Source organism: Podarcis muralis, chromosome 13 (assembly GCF_964188315.1).
Source record: "Podarcis muralis chromosome 13, rPodMur119.hap1.1, whole genome shotgun sequence".
NCBI classification, from domain to species: domain Eukaryota; kingdom Metazoa; phylum Chordata; class Lepidosauria; order Squamata; family Lacertidae; genus Podarcis; species Podarcis muralis.
In genome coordinates, this window is record NC_135667.1 from 45,419,034 (window position 1) to 45,436,457 (window position 17,424).

Sequence of the window (17,424 nt, forward strand, 5' to 3'; positions counted from 1 at the left end):
GAGATGAGCGCCGCAACCCCAGAGTCGTCTGCGACTGGACCTAATGGTCAGGGGTCCCTTTACCTTTACGCTAAGGTTATGTCAACCTTCATTTGTCTTTAATTTTCCAAGGGTCCTTGGGTGTGACTCCGGGGGCAGGCTTTGGTAATATGGTGCCCTGTGTGAGGCCAAAATTTGGCACCCTTCCACCCAATATTTCTTAATTTCTACAATAATTCCTTTTGGTACAGTTGTAGTTGTTTTTTTGAATTTTGTGCCCCTTCAACTCGGAGCACTGTGTGTGTTTCTGTGTGTGTGCGTGTGCGCGCGCAGTGCCCTAAATCCAGCGCTGGTGGCTTTCATTCTAGATGAATTAACTCAAGCATTATCATTAACAGCCTATCAGTCCTACCTCTTTATGCACTGGAAGAAATCTATTGTTTTAGTATGATGTTAAGCCATATTATGGATGACACAGCAGATATTAAACCGGGATACTGCAAAGGGGTCGTTTGAATGAACAGCGAGATAACTGCAGCAACTAGAGAATCTTACCATCCTTAATGCCACACAGTTTTTGTTGCAGTTTTTAGAAGTTCAGACGTTGCCCGCATTTTAACAGAGAGGGTTTCCTCCCACCGCCACCACCTGAGGCCAGGGTCAGGATATCTCATCTGATCCCTTAAATTAATCTTGACTTGGAAATAGCGTTGCACTTTGCAGAGTTGGGGGGTGGGAGACTGCCAAGAGGGAGCCTTTAAAGGGAGCAGCCGTTTGCGTTTCATCATCAAGCACTAAACACTGAATTGCTTTTCAGTCTAGAGCAATTTTCTCCCTCTTCCGTTACTTGGTGATAGGATGGAAGCATCTTATAAAATATAAATGAAAGACTAGAAGTTCAAGGTTGTAAACTCTGTAGTAAACGAATCCAAACCGTCTTACCAGACTGAGAAGCATTTAGAGGAGCAGCCTCCCCAGTATGTTCAGATAATATGTTTATTTAGCAGTCCAATTAGATGCAAAAAAGAAAAGGTCTAGTATCTGCCAGTTGTACTCAGGGTTGTGAATGATTTGCAGTACTTTCTGTGGACTGAAGTCATTTATCAGGAGCTGTGGTTTAGGTTCATTCTCCTGTAAGTCTGCAACATCAAGGTTTCTGAAAAGAAGGGCAGACTGCTTAAGAAATATTGCTGGCTCGTTTTATGCCCCTTGACTTCCTGCTTGAAACAGAAACCAGAATCTACTTTCGCAGATATCTTACATTTACATTCCATCATTCTTCCACCATCGAACCCAAGTCAGTGTTTATGTAGTCTAAAAAGCACACTGGTGTTATTCCTCATTTCAATCTGAGTAAAGAGAAAAAACAGATCGGAAAAACAGATTCTTTCATCATGTTCATCTCCATCTTGCCTGCCTCCTCCAACACCTGCAGCCCAGAAAACATTCAATTTCCTGACTATCCAAATTTTACTTTATTTTCCTCCAGAAGGAATTTGGTTCCAACTTCCCAGTTTTAAAGATAAAGCAGTTTTCTCCGATGAATCAGCTGGCTTAAATGTTTGCTACATTTTTGGGTGGCGAGGCAGGAAAATATCCAGCACACCCCCTGTCTATTTAATAGAATCATAGACTTGTAGAGTTGGAAGGGACCATGAGGGTCATCTAGTCCAACCCCTGCAATGCGGGACTCTTTTGCCCAGTGTGGGACTTGAACTCACAACCCTGAGATTAAGAGTCCCAGGCTCTACCAAATGAGCTAGGAAATACTAAACTCCTGCCAGCTTCCACTTGAGGATTCCCCCTGCATAATTTACAGTTCCGACTCAGCCCTGCAATCTGTTTTCAAAGCTCATGATTTCTCTCGGTGCATTGGCATTATCTTGCACTGCTGTTGAAAGCTGCCGGGCAGCTCACTTTGGGAACAGTTATGAACCTTTCTGGAATGAGTTCCCCTTGAGAAGCCAGGTCTCAAACTTCTAGGATAGACACAAGTCTTGTGGAACATCGGGCAGGTGTAGGGAGCAAAGGACAAAGGCAATTCTCTTTTACTGCTTGTCGTCTGTGCCTTGAGGAATAATGATGGTGTTATTTCCCCCACTCCAACATCCAACTAGCTTCCCCTTCTATCAGTTTCAGTTCACAGCTGTCCTGCTTCCCTTTAGCAGCAAATGAGGTACAGCAGAGGGGGAGAATCAGATGGGGACATCTCATGGCCATAGAAAGAATTACAAGCAGGGACCTGCTTTGACGATAGCGGTTTATCACTGCCAAATGATCACAGAATCATAGAAATGTGGAGTTAAAAGAGACCCCAAGAATCACCTGGTCCAGGAATCACAGCTGAAGAATTCATTACAGTCTTCTTTTTTCTAGTAGAGATATACAGTACTTGTCTGCATCAGAGCACAGGGTCGTTTGACTGGGCATATGTGCCAAATTAGTTACGTGCTGCGTGGCTCTTTGGATTGGGTGAGTTATTTGATCTGCAGGCAGCTTTCTGGGGGGTACCAGTGTGCCACACATTGGTCTCGACTACGTGCGCTGAACTGGCTCGGTTGCCTTTGATTCCCTTCCAGCTCTTTGATGCAATTATTCAACCCATTTAAAAATCATTGGTATTGTGCCACAAGTCACTCTACAGGTGCGCCTTCCTTGTGTTTGGGCTGGTGCAGCGTTTCCTGTTGCCCTGGAGGAAGAGATGAGCACAGATGTCGCCCCTGGAAGCATCAACCGCCCCCGCCCCGGTCCTCCTTGTGTGGAAGCAGCCTTATGGTGGCAACTCGGCTGCTCTGCCCCAACGGTGCTTTTAATCAACAGACTCCGGGGGGGGGGGGGATCATTTGCTTAATCTTCTTCCTGACTCTCAAGTCCAGGCTGTCAGGATTAAGAGCAAATTCACTTTCTTGCAAGGGACAGACTCAAAACACAGCGCCTAAAGCAATGTTTCCCATCAGTAATGTCTGTGGAACAGCAAACAATGAATGCATCACCCTGTCCAACTGCACACTCAGGAACAGCAGACTTCACACACATACAAAAAAAACCCCCAACCCTACCACAAAAACACAACTAGATTTAGATAAAATTTACCCTTTGAGATTGTAGACGTTTCTGATTTTCAGCTAATAATCTGGCCCTTTTTGGTGTGTCTGCTTCTGATGCAACAAGGCAAAACATAACTAGACACCCTTTGTAAAATGTTTTTGGGTTCTAGACATCCTGAGAGCTGCCAGTTTCTGGTGTCTGTGTGTGTGTGTGTGTGTGTGTGTGTGTGTGTGTGTGTACTTAACCAGCGAGCAGCATTTTCGCTTTCTTTCCTCATACATAGACCTTCTCTGAGGAGCCAACGGCTGGCTTGCAGTCTATTTCGTGCTGTTCCCTTCCCCTTTATCATAAAACGGCAGAGCCACTAAATTTGTGGAGACTGTGATTCATTTTAATTGTCACCCAGGAACCAAACAGATTATTATTTTTTTTAACTGCCTGATGCAAAACATACACAATGTCCTTCCAGCTTTTGGAGAAGCCCAACACAGCTTAATGCTGCATAACATTTAACCTGCTAGAATGGCCACAGTCCATTTATAATTCACCTGCTCCCCAAATGCATATATTCCAAACTTGAGGAAACCCATTGATTCCATGTTGATTTATGATGTCCAGTCAGTCCCATGAGCAAATTGGATCACCTTGCCCGATTCTTCATTCCTCTTCTTCCTTTTTCTTCTTTCAAGAATCCAAATATTTACAATAAAAAAATTGTGTGGGGTTTTTTTTTTTTAAATGCTTTGGCTCTTGCATAATCAAAAGGTTTGATGAAGTAATTAGAAGGAAGAGTCCTCTCATGCCTCTGTTGACACAACTGCCTGCTTCAGGGAGGCTGCCCGTCCCAGCAGCTCACACAAACCAGATCTGTCAGTACATGTGCAGAGTAAATTGTCCACACCTGAAGTAGGCCTTAGGCCACACACAGAGAGATACATGCATGTACATGTACTCACAACCCATGTACATACATGTGCATACACACATTAGTCATGGAACCCTTGTATGCAGGCATGCATTGTGTATATATGCACACAAACATGCATTCACACTCTCTCCAGACCTGTGGGTAAAACAAAGACAGCCTCTGCACATTTCACAAACACACAGCTCATCTGCATTTCTGTTCATGTCCATTGAACACATTATGAATACACATACACACACACTCGCATTCACACTCTCATTAGGACCAGCGCACTCCTCTCTCACACACAGCCGCCCGCAGTCTTTTCGTGCACACTCACACACGGAGGCACAGCAGTTTGGAAGCACCCCAGCTCATTTCAGCTCCATTTCGAAGCCGTCTTTGCCCCCTCGCCTGCTCATGACGCATTTGGCCACCAAAACTATTGTCGTGACGAAGAGGAAGAGCCCGATGATGAGCAAGGTCCACTGGCCTGCTGCGGCGTCACTGCTGCTCAATGACATCCCAAGGAAATTGACTCTGTTATCCCCTTGCATCTGGCCTGGGTGAGAACCAAGAAAAACAGAAAAAGGAAGGGGGCAGCTCAAATGGAATATGGCTTGGGTGGCAAAGGACTCAACAGCTCTTTGCCCTCAGCCAGAAGGGGGTAAGTTGCAATGCAGTTAAATTATTTCAAAACCTGTGGTCCAGTCTAATGATTCTTTGAGTATAGGAACGGCCACCACGGGCCAGTTCCTTGAGCTAATAAAATTAAGAGAGGGAGCCTCCTGCTCCCCTCCCCTCCCACCACCACCATTTCCATGTTATAGGGATTTTGACTCGTTTCAGAGCCTTTCAGTACCCGCAGAGGGCATCCAGGTATATTCTGGCCAGCCCAAAGTCTCTCCATTTCGCTTGTTCTCGTTAGCAAGCCACTCTGTCAGCGGTTGAAAGTAGGTCAGCAAGGCCGCAGCTGACATGTTGCGTTGCCCTGTGATAAGTTCCATGGCGTCGGGCCAGGGTTTGCTGTAGCCCAGCTTCATGGCGTTCCTGCGGAAAGCAAAACAGCGACACAAAGGTGTGTGGGGCGGGTGTGCACATTCACACACAGGACGTGAAGTGGGTGGATGACATGCTGCAACAACCTAAGAACTGCCTCCCTGTCTTCCACTGCAGTGAGATCGATCCCTCTGAGAATCTAACAAGCAGGGTGTAATGTTACCTCGTATTGTTTCGTTCCCAGCATCTGATAGGCCAGCCTTGGGCTCCTGTTATGTACTGAGTTGCAACCTGATTGGCCTACAGGTGAATCCCGGAATTAGCCAATCACGTGCGGCCCATTGTGTAAATAATGTATATAAAGCAGATATTCTGGGGGAACTTTCATTCCTCACTACTATGAGCTGAATAAAGAGCATGAAATCCACACTCGACTCCGAGTATATTTCAGCTTCTTTAGCAGATGTCAGGGACTGGGGCAAAGGAGGAGGAATGATGGAGACCACTGCCCCATCCTGACCCTTCCGAGGAAGAGAAAGAGGAAGACATAGATTTACAACAGGGGTTTGAGGGAGGTTGCAGCTCAGAAGCAGATGAGGGGGAAAGCTGGGGAATAATAGGAGAGACAGAACAACACCCGCTGTCATTAGAAAGCATTTCAGACCCACCATCTCCCAGAACCCGGCGAGTCTTAAAAGTAGGAGAGCAAAGAGCTCAAAGACAGAGGGCACTTAGCTGCACCCGTAGAGGAGGTGATGACGATGACAAATGAGGAAGTGGGAGAGACGGGGGTGGGGGGTTCACTCGGGACAATGCCATTATCCAAGAGGCTGAGTTCTATAGCCTCTCTCTGTACAGTTTGAAATAAAAAAAAAGGACTGTAAGAAGTTTTTCCTTGTCTTTATACTTCGCTGGGCAACCAGCCGGGAGCCGCTGACAGCATCCTGGCTGCACCCCACCAGAATTCAATTTTGCAGTGCTGCCAAGTTGCGGGGCTTATGTAGGATTGCAAGACCTAGAATTGTAACAGGTCCTACTACACCCAAGTTAGGATGGGCTGTGGATATGTCAATTTCAGTTTCACTCCGTTTCTCATTTTTCAGTTCTCCATATTTCCACATCGGTTTTCTTTCTTTTTTTAAAGGGGCTTTATGAGTCAAAACAGGAACACCCAAAGGACTGAGAAGGGGATTGATACCTGAAACTTCTAACCAAAGAGTCAGAGCAGAGCTTTCCAGACTTTTCATGTCGGCGGCACACATTTCAGACACACATCATTTCGCGACACAGTAATTCACTTTTTAACTAGCAAACCAGAGGTGTTAAACTAACCCCTTTCCAGCCCCGGGAGCCGCGCAGGTAGCATTTGCGTGACACACCTCCACACTGCAGCAGCTGACACTCTTAACGTGTCACGACAGTTTGGAAAGCTCTACGGTAGAGTCTTACAGTGTAGCCCCACCCAGCAGATGTGGCTTGTTACTCACGCTAGGATTGTCCCAGCTTTCTTAGACTGGTAGATGTCACATTTGTGCAGGGGTCCTGTGTGACCAGCAGCATTGCACAGGGCCTGGTGGAACTGGAACTGGATAATAAAACTGACAAAGTATCTGGAAGAGAGATGGAACAGGTGAATGGGAGGTCCAAGGTCACACTTGCTCCCGGCACCCCCTCCTCAAGGGCCAGAGCTGAAGACGGGACACTCTTTCTTCTTCTTCTTCTTCTTCTTCTTCTTCTTCTTCTTCTTCTTCTTCTTCTTCTTCTTTATAATCATACTTACTTCCAGGGACGTCGAATAACTTACAAAAAAATCCTTTGGTCGAAAATCTAACTATAACATACATCAAAATCATCCTCCTATTACTTATGCATAACAGTATATTCTTTTGTCCCTACTCATTTATCCTAATTTTTCCCCCTTCCTCCCTCCCCTTTAACCCCTCCCCCCCTCAAATTGTTCTCTCTTCAAATCTTTAACCATGTGCACATATTATGCATTCTAATTTGGATGCTTGGGTTGGGTTCCCCCCGTGCTATCCAATTCCTATAACTTGTCCATTTATTCAAAATCTTTTGACATTTGTTTTCCCATGTATCTTCCGTCATTACCTGTTCAAATATATCAGACTGTATATATTCAAAAACATAGTCATTCCATTTTTCCATTTATCCTTTTCTTTCAATCCTGATGCAATAACAAGCATACCAGCTAAGATCATAATTTTATACCAATCTTGCTCTTTTCTTTCTATTTTACTATTCCCCACTATTCCTGAGATAAGCATTTCTCTATTGACTTCTATCTTAACCTGAAATACATCAGAAGTAACCGTTATAATCTTTTGCCAATATTCCTTCACACAAATACACTCCCACCACATATGTGCATATACCCCTAACTCTTGACCGCGGTGCCAGCACTTAGGACTCAATCCTTTAACTATGTATGCCAGTTGCACTGGGGTTCTATACCATTTCAATAGGAATTTCCTACTTAATGCTTTATATTTATCCATTTTTATTTTATCTGTACTCTTCATCATCTCTTGGACCGTATTCAAATGAAACAGCCCTTAAGATGGGACACTCTGGCCTAACCTTTCCTAATAACTCAGGCCAGGCAGGGAATCACCTCCTTACCGGACATATGGGACATTTGCAGGAATGTGGAATTTTGCCCCTGGGTCGAAATCTTCTTCTGATCTTGGCACAGGAGGACATAAACCTTGGTACTTCAACCTATGCAGTAGGGATAAAAGGAGGAGAGGGAGAGAAGAAGAAGAGTTTGGATTTGATATCCTGCTTTATCACTACCCGAAGGAGTCTCAAAGCAGCTACCCTTCTCCTTTCCCTTCCTCCCCCACAAAAGAAGTGTGCATGCACACGAAAGCTCATACCAAGAACTAACTTAGTTGGTCTTTAAGGTGCTACTGCAAGGAATTTTTTTTGTTTTCCCCCCACAACAAACACCCTGTGAGGTGAGTGGGGCTGAGAGACTTCAAAGAAGTGTGACTAGCCCAGGGTCACCCAGCAGCTGCATGTGGAGGAGCGGAGACGCGAACCCAGTTCACCAGATTACGAGTCCACCGCTCTTAACCGCCACACCACACTGACTCTCCGGAGAGAGAAATCACCAGCCAAAAACCAACACTGAGTGCTGATCTCATGGGGTATCCAACCTAGAACAAGGATGGGAGAACCTGAAGTCTAGGGACCAAACACAGCCCCTCCAGGCCCTTCTCTATAGCTTCTTGGGCTCTTTCCAGGCCACACCTCTCTTGAGTGCTTTTGCATTGCTGGAATATTCCCTTGAATTGTGCTTAATTGCTTGCCTATTTGTGTGTCTTAATTGCTTGCCTATTTGTGTGTCTCTGTGTAGGAACCTCTGGCTTTTGCATGCCCATAAAGTAGTTTACTGTACAAAGGTAAAAGTCAAATTCTTTGCTCCACCCACACTTGCCTCTGGCCCTGCTGCTCACCCCTGGCCTGTAACCCACAAGGTAAAAAAGGTTCCTCTATCCTTGCTCCGGAGGAGCAGGTGTCTTGCTTCGGAACAGGACAGGGCCATTGTGTAGCTGGAGGGGCTTGCTTTTCTTCAGATCCCCCTGGGAATCGTCAACAACCTATTTCCACAATTACTGGCATGCTTTTATTTGCCCCAGAAAGAGACCTACTTTCAATACTTTCTTCATCCCATAGAGCAGGGATGTGGCACCTCTGGGGTTATTGGATTACAACTTCCATCCTCTCCAACATTGGCTGGAGCAGAAGGGAATTGGAATCCAACATCTGGAGGCCCACAGATTCTCCATTCCTACCCTAGATTTTCTGTGGCCAAAATATACACATCATGGACATGTCTGGAAGGGGAATACCTTCCAAAGTAGCACCCTGGGCAACCCCCAGTAAGGGAGGCTCCATTTTAACCTTGAACACCACCTGGGGAAAGTCAGCAATGTTCTACCCACATTTTCAGAAACCAGGCCATGTTTGCTCTTCACCTCCACTCAGTTCTGAGTCAAGCTTGCTCCCAGCATAAGCATATGGGCAGAACTCAGCCATGATGCAGCACAACCAAATGGTCAGATAGTTTCCTTCTCCAGGCAGCTACCTAATACCCACCTAAGATTCCACCATTGTTGATTGTACTCCTCATATGGAATGCGCCCATCAAACACTTTCCATCTCCACTGGTCCATCAAGTAGCCAAAGGGTAGGAAGGCTATCTTATCTAGTGCAATGCTCATCAAGTAGTTGATGTTACTCTCTGGCCAGGAGAAAGAAAGTAACAAGAAGAGTCTTAGACCTCAGTGCTTAACCTTCTGCCCCATCTCTCCTGGTGGTCTTACTACATTCCATGTATCCCACCCTTTACCTCCCAACACCTTATTTATCAAATTCCTAAATCCCACAAGCTCCCACAACCAATCTTACACCTACATCACATGCTTAAACAAGGGCTAGTCAGTCAACATTTATGATGTCTAATTCAGTTTAAGGTAAAGGTAAAGGGACCCCTGACCATTAGGTCCAGTTGTGGCTGACTCTGGGGTTGCGGCACTCATCTCGCTTTATTGGCCGAGGGAGCCGGCGTACAGCTTCTGGGTCATGTGGTCAGCATGACTGAGCCGCTTCTAGCGAACCAGAGCAGCACACAGAAATGCCATTTCCCTTCCCACTGGAGGGAAGTGCTATTTATCTACTAGCACTTTGACGTGCTTTCAAACTGCTAGGTTGGCAGGAGCAGGGACCGAGCAACGGGAGCTCACCCTGTCGCGGGGATTCGAACCGCCGACCTTCTGATCGGCAAGCCCTAGGCTCTGTGGTTTAACCCACAGTGCCACCCGCATCCCTCTATAATTCAGTATATTCCGAGCCAATTTGAAAAGCCAATCTGGGTTGAAAGGCAACACAACAATGGTTAAGTGCATCCCTGCTTTTGAGTCTGTGGGATCTGGGGCAAAGTGTGTTGAGACTTGGTTCTGGGAAGCATATGTCCATTTCAACCACCGCTTTGGCAAATTATAGATATCATGAACACTGGTGTTTTACAAAGCTCAAAATTTCTAAAGAATTGCCGCTGAGAGCACTTTGCAACTATGTGTCCCCATGCGGTCCATTCCTGCTTACCTGGGTTGTCTTCCACCTGATTCAGCAGCTTGATGCTGTACAGGTGTTTTGGAGTAGACACCGACAAGGCCATAACATCTCCGATGGCTTCATGAAATCCTGGGTTGGCCCCATCACGTAGCGAGATGGGTTGGTCCTTGTACTGCAGGAAGTACTGGACATGGCCCATCTCGTGATGAACTGTTATTAGGTCATCCATATTCACAGAGGTGCATTGCTTAATCCTGAAGCAAGAGAAAGATGGGGGAAAGGTGTCACGACCATGTAAAATTAATAGAAGGGAAAGTGAAATGGAAGGGAAATTTAGAGCTGGAAAAGAGGAACAGCCAATTTAGTTCACTCACCAGCCAACCGAGAGTCAGGCATGAGAGCAGGCAGATTGCTGAAAGATTTTTTAATAGAGCAATGGCTCCAGATGATTTATGCAGCCAGATGATTTATGCAAGTGAACAGAGCCACAAATTGCAATGAAGACGTCTGCCTCCCTCTTTCTCACTCACCTGATCCAAAGCTGAAAAACCCACCTGAACCCTGGATATTTTTGGAGCACTACAGCAAATAGCCCAGCAAACAAGGGTGGGAAACAGAGCCATATCTAATCCCAGCAAAGATGTGGCATTGGTGCAGGTGGAAATGTGTGTGGGGGGGGACATGTACACCCTGATTTTGGGGAGAGGCCTATGCAGAGTGGTGCATAGCAAGTCGCATGGTCCAGCCATGTGGGGACCTGGAGAAGCGAACAACCAACTTCAAGAAAAGAGAAGGCAGAATCTCTTCGGGGGGGAGGGGGGATTGTTACGTGGCAGTGGGGGTAAACTCTCTCCCTCTGCCAGAAGAAGAGGAGGAGGAAGAAGAAGAAGAAGAAGAAGAAGAAGAAGAAGAAGAAGAAGAAGAAGAAGAAGAGGAGGAGGAGGAGGAGGAGTTTGGATTTGATATCACGCTTTATCACTACCCAAAGGAGTCTCTAAGCGGCTAACATTCTCCTTTCCCTTCCTCCCCCACAACAAACACTCTATGAGCTGAGTGGGGCTGAGAGACTTCAGAGAAGTGTGACTGGCCCAAGGTCACCCAGCAGCTGCATGTGGAGGAGCGGGGACGTGAACCCGGTTCACCAGATTACGAGACTACCACTCTTAACCACTACACCACACTGGCAGCCAAAGCACAGAAGGGTAAGAGGAAAGCCTCCCCTTTATGGATCTACCCAAGGGTCAAGATGGTGGTGAACCACATGACCACAGGCCCATGGCAGTGGAGGGACAAAGAAGACTCTACTGCCTACAGCCCTTCTCCACCCAGTCACCATGGAAGCACCTGAAGTCCTTGCGGTTGAAGAAGTCCCAGGCTGAGGCATGGCACACCACGTCCCTCCCATCTGTTGGCTTCTCCAGCATGGACTTTTCCCAAAACTCAGGTGGCATAGGGATGAGACCCAGGGATTGGAAGAAGCTGTCAGATTGTTCAAACATCTTCTTTGGTGTCCAGCCCTGCAGAAAGGAGAGCGAGAGCAAATATATAAAAGGATGTCACATAGAGGAGGGAGAAAGGTTGTTTTCTGCTGCTCCAGAGAAGCGGACACGGAGCAATGGATCCAAACTACAAGAAAGAAGATTCCACCTAAACATTAGGAAGAACTTCCTGACAGTAAGAGCTGTTCGACAGTGGAATTTGCTGCCAAGGAGTGTGGTGGAGTCTCCTCCTTTGGAGGTCTTTAAGCAGAGGCTTGACAACCATATGTCAGGAGTGCTCTGATGGTGTTTCCTGCTTGGCAGGGGGTTGGACTCGATGGCCCTTGTGGTCTCTTCCAACTCTATGATTCTATGATTCTATGAGTGTAGAAGAGGCAAGCTGAAAAACCAGCAGAGAGATGGACGAAGAGCACGTAGAATCGGAGAGTTGGAAGGGACCGCGAGGGTCATCTAATCCAACCCCTTGCAATGCAGGGATCTTTTGCTGAATGTGGGGCTCGAACGCAGGACCCTGAAATTAACAGTCGCATGGAACCTGCAAGGTCATTGTGAAAGGCTCGCCCCTTCTGGCTCGATTCTTTCTGCTTCTGCTGCAGCGTAATGTTACCTGCTAGCTGAAAACAGGAAAAAGATCTGCAAAATATTTGGCATGGAAAATCGGGAACGTGATACGTTGACAGATGAGGTGTAGAGCCAAACCCTAAATCAAGGGCGGAATATAGCCCTCCACACTTCTCCATCAGACCCTTTCCTCAGCTGCATTCCTAACATGCCCCTGCTTTGTAGCATCCTTGGGTGTTTCTCCCCACTGGCTGGAATTGAACTCTTGCTTGCCTCAACGAAGGACAGAGAAGGGTGGGTGTATGTGTGTGTGTGTGTGTGTGTAAACAAGCCTGTTGTACAAATTTCTCCACCCACTTTTGCCTCTGGGCCTGCTCACCAATGACATTTGGTCCCCTGAAGGTTGCACAGAAGGGGATGCAGCTATTGAGCTGGAAAAGGTTCTCTGTCCTTTCCCTAAACATTCCCATAATCTAAAAACACCCATGTGTCAAATACAGTACAAAAGCACAAAGGGAGTCATCCTTGGGGCCTGCCCTACCTCTGCAGAATCTCATTGCCATAAAGATTTTGCAAAGTCTAAAAGACCTTCCTCTTGATAGCTGCAGCTGAGCAGATTTGGGATTCCTACAGGTCTGGCTGGGCTGTTACATGCACCAAGAATTCACAGTGGTATATGTCAGATACACAACAAAATATAGTCGTACCTTGGAAGTCGAACGTAATCCGTTCCGGAAGTCCGTTCGACTTCCAAAACATTCGGAAACCAAAGCGCAGCTTCTGATTGGCTGCAGGAAGCTCCTGCAGCCAATCGGAAGCCCCAGAAGCCCTATTGGACGTTCAGCTTCCAAAAGAGCATTCGCAAACTGGAACAGTCACTTCTGGGTTTGCAGTGTTCAGGAGCCAAAACGTTTGAGAACTAAGCTGTTCGAAAACCAAGGTACGATTGTACGGAGAGAAGCAAGAAGTAAGGGCAGAAAACTAGTGGTTTGTTTCTGGCCCACCTGGAATCTCCTTTCCTGGCCTGGAACTGTGGATACTAGGCTGGGGTAGATACCAAGAAAAGGCATTCTACATGCTCTCCGAAGCACCCTCCTCGAGAGCTAACAGTTTCAGTACAGCTAAGGGGAACTGGATGCTACTTCAACAACTCAACAACCTTGAGCCCCACCTTAAAAGGCTGCTAAATAATTCACTCAGATTTTTGCCCTGGGGAGCTTCTAAACAGGATGAAGGTTCAGGCTAGTCCCCAAGAGAAACCGTTTCAAATAATAATTGAATAAAACCTGGCTGCACCAACCTGGCTTTTCATGGCGGGTGTTGCATCCACTTTGATCGCGTTGGGGTAGGGCATGACGAGTTCAAAGATGTTTGACCATGATTGTGCCCACATGTTTCCTAGGAAACAGAAAATAGAGATAATGCATAGGTATTACCACCCAAGGGTAAGACAACAACTAGATCCAACATCCACTTTCTGAAGGAAGAAGGGCTGGGTGCTTCAAGGTGAATTCATATGAATGGAGCCCCCACTAGACAATCAATAACTTTGTTCTCCAATAGCTTCCTTCCCATTTTTAAAGAAGAATAGTTTGGATTTGATATCCCGCTTTATCACTACCCAAAGGAGTCTCAAAGCGGCCAACATTCTCCTTTCCCTTCCTCCCCCACAACAAACACTCTGTGAGGTGAGTGGGGCTGAGAGACTTCAGATAAGTGTGACTGGCCCAAGGTCACCCAGCAGCTGCATGTGGAGGAGCGGAGACGCGAACCCGGTTCACCAGATCACGAGTCTATCGCTCTTAACCACTACACCACACTGGCTCCCACTATATTAGAGGAACAATGTGTATAATAATGGTCTTTCCACTTGATCGAGAAGTGCATGTTTTGCTTCCCATGTCTTCTCTCAAAGTTGGGCTTCAGTTAGAGGAATATCACATTCTGTGAACTGCTCAGAGTGCTATGTTTTGCACCTGGGAGAAATGTGATAAGGTGACATCCCAGAGAGTGCATCCAGTGCTTATTGCCGTTGCCATATAGAAAGCGCTTCTGGAAATGTTACAGACATCTCTTGAATATTCATGAAAGTGTTAGCAGGAGCAAGACAACTCACTCTTTACCCCCCAGCAATTGTTTCGTTTGTTTTTTTAAAAATAAAATAAAAATACGAAAACCCTTAGAGGCTGCTTGTTCCCCATTCCTGTGCTCCAGCACACAAACCATCAAGGGGTGTTTTTTTGGGGGGGGGCGAGAGGGCAAATGGGAACAGTGGGTCATCACTCTGTCCATGCTAAACAAGACTTTCCCCTCCATCCACAATGCGGATTGGAGATCATACTATTCCTACTTAATCAGAGCTTACAGAAGTAAAGGAAAAGTAATGAAAACAGGTCATATTTTGTCTAGCTGTGTAGAACAGCTCTAACTCCATTTCTGCATATCTTCTTCAAGAGTCATTATGCAGCAGCCTTCAAGGCGCCGTCTTATGCTTCCTAAAGAGCTACTAAATGCATCATTGGCCGTCTCGGTGGTGACATCTACAGAGAATTAGAGGCCAGTGAATAGCATTGAAGTGTTAGTTCTGTCTGCTTCCACTGAAAGAATCTGTCTGTTTTGTTTACTGATTATTCCAGAGCTGCAAAGAGGCTACAGCGCTTAAAAAAGCACACCCAGCAACTCCTGCAACCTGGAGGTGAGTGGAATAGCAGGGACATCAACTGGACCAGGGTAAATACGGAACACAGACAAATGTATATACAGTGGTACCTCGGGTTACACATGCTTCAGGTTACAGACTCCGCTAACCCAGAAATACTACCTTTGGTTAAGAACTTTGATTCAGGATGAGAACAGAAATTGTGCTCCGGCGGCACGGCAGCAGCAGGAGGCCCCATTAGCTAAAGTGGTGCTTCAGGTTAAGAACAGTTTCAGGTTAAGAATGGACCTCCGGAACGAATTAAGTACTTAACCCGAGGTACCACTGTAAAGGCATTTATTATTTAGCAAGAAATGATTTAATTAATTATATTGTTTAGTTTATTATTTAGCAAGAAAAATGAACCTTCCCACACACTGCCAGAGCTTAAACGTTCACGATATTAAAGCAGAATAGATATTTGTCACCTCTGAAAGTGGGACCTCTCAGTCAGAAGAGAAGACCCTTCATGAGGTTGAGGTATACCTCTTATAGTTTCAAAAACGACATAAGTCTTTATGACATCTGAATTTTAGACATTATGACTGGACAATCCTTATTTTTGATGTCATATAACGCCTCCTTTCATGATCTCACCTTAGCCCATGCCCCCTGGAGTCCTGCTGAGGGTCCAAAACTAGTCAGCTTCTCCCTTTTTATGTCTTAGCATGTCTGTTAAAGACCCCAATTTTGGTCACTCAAAGTATTTTTTCCATATCCTGTCTCCACGTCTTCTCTAAGGCCACAGCTTTTAGTCATGTCCCATCCTGAACCCAATTTCTTGATAGCCTTTGCAGTTTTGATACCTGATAGTTTCTCAATTCTTCCTGAACTTCTGTGATGCTATAGATAGCAGCTCTTAAGAATTTCAGTAATCCTTCATTGTCACTTTATGTCCTATACACCTAGTTCCAGATTGCTCATCCCAACACCTGGCCTACAGTGTCTGACTTTTGGAAAATGTCACTATTTCTTCCTCTTTCCTCCTAATTCCCCTGAATTTATTTGCAACTCAGCCTTTTCCCCATTCAGATGCATGGGATATAAATATTAAACAACAACAACAACCATTTTAACACTGAAAGCATGTTAAAGGTAAAGGTAAAGGTACCCCTGCCCGTACGGGCCAGTCTTGCCAGACTCTGGGGTTGTGCGCCCATCTCACTCAAGAGGCCGGGGGCCAGCGCTGTCCGGAGACACTTCCGGGTCACGTGGCCAGCGTGACATCGCTGCTCTGGCGAGCCAGAGCCGCACACGGAAACGCCGTTTACCTTCCCGCTAGAAAGCGGTCCCTATTTATCTACTTGCACCCGGGGGTGCTTTCGAACTGCTAGGTTGGCAGGCGCTGGGACCGAGCAACAGGAGCGCACCCCGCTGCGGGGATTCGAACCACCGACCTTTCGATCGGCAAGTCCTAGGCGCTGAGGCTTTTACCCACAGCGCCACCCGCGTCCCACCGTAAGCATGTTAAGGCAACCTTATAATAGTCAGACAAGCTGACTATTAGTTTACGTCAATTAATAGCATCATTGATTATATTTTGCCTCTCTTGATAACTTTTCTCCATGTGTAAGGAACATATTATTTTTCTTGACCCAAGAGCCACTATATGCTATGCTCAACAAATGTGCATTTCGCAAACTATGCTGCAGACCTCCTACAAAATCCTTAATCCTAAAAACCTAGAGTCCTAGACAGTAGACATGGCCTAATACAAGGAAAAGCAACCATGGAGTAAGCCTCCAGTATCACAGAGACAATGGGGAGTTGCCCAGTATTGTCTTCTGGCTCAGGAGTTCGGTGTGGAAAGGCTTACCTAGCAAATGAGCTGGGATAGGGCCCCTGAGGTTGATGTGACCTTCACCATACTTCTTGTAGAGAGCCCGGCGCACATAAGCATGCAGATTGAGGTACAATGGTTGAAGCTCTTCCCAGATTTTCTCCAGAACATCTTCCAAATCCGGTGTTTCATACAGGGATCTCCAGAAAGCACCGTTGTCAGAATGACCTGCACATGAACACGAGAATATAGAAGCCCTTCTTCATCTTCTCCAGTTGTGTCCCCAGGGCTGGTGTTACTGCCTGCGGTGGAGCACCAGGTGACACCCTCCCCCAAAGCCAAGGCAGATCTAGTTATTTTGGCATCTGAGGCAGAACATCTTAAAAGCCCTTCTCCCCTGCCTGGCAGTGAAAATACAACCATAATAAATGAAATCATGAATAGCTTGCTACTCTTTCACCATGAAACCAAAAAATCTGCTTGTCTAAGGCAGCTGATTCATGCCGCTTGATGGTAGGTTTGGCCAGGTGCCCTAAACTGCAATGTTGCAAGCCCATAGCAGGGAATATCCTTTCTAAGCTCCTCATTTAAAGTATCAAAAGGTTCCAGCTCCCCCTTCCCAAGTCTGACATTCTGCCGTGGGAACAGAGTAAGTGAACTTTGTGGACATCTGCATCTATCTGCTTTGCTTTTGAGTAGCTCTGTAGTTTAAACAACAACAACAACGAAGCAAAACGGTGCATGCCTTTGCTCTGGTGGTTAGACCAGTGGACTTTGCTGGAAAGCTTCAGTTACTGATGGCAAGGTAGGCTTTCCACTGAGGGACACTTTCTGCTATTATTCTAATTAGTCA

General features: G+C 46.2%; 1 protein-coding gene across 1 annotated transcript in view; it reads right to left on the minus strand.

The window, feature by feature from the left end:
* Nucleotides 1–3,396: 3,396 nt before the first annotated feature.
* ACE (angiotensin I converting enzyme) overlaps nt 3,397–17,424 on the minus strand; it is a 58,671-nt gene continuing 44,643 nt past the window's right edge. Inside the window, exons 17-25 of the mRNA XM_028701577.2 lie at nt 16,608–16,799; nt 13,394–13,491; nt 11,378–11,550; nt 10,064–10,287; nt 9,056–9,200; nt 7,574–7,672; nt 6,421–6,543; nt 4,797–4,984; nt 3,397–4,496 (exon numbers count right to left, since the gene is read on the minus strand). Coding sequence (XP_028557410.2) covers nt 4,309–4,496; nt 4,797–4,984; nt 6,421–6,543; nt 7,574–7,672; nt 9,056–9,200; nt 10,064–10,287; nt 11,378–11,550; nt 13,394–13,491; nt 16,608–16,799 — 1,430 coding nt within the window. The 3' untranslated portion in view covers nt 3,397–4,308. The remainder of the gene's footprint in view (nt 4,497–4,796; nt 4,985–6,420; nt 6,544–7,573; nt 7,673–9,055; nt 9,201–10,063; nt 10,288–11,377; nt 11,551–13,393; nt 13,492–16,607; nt 16,800–17,424) is intronic.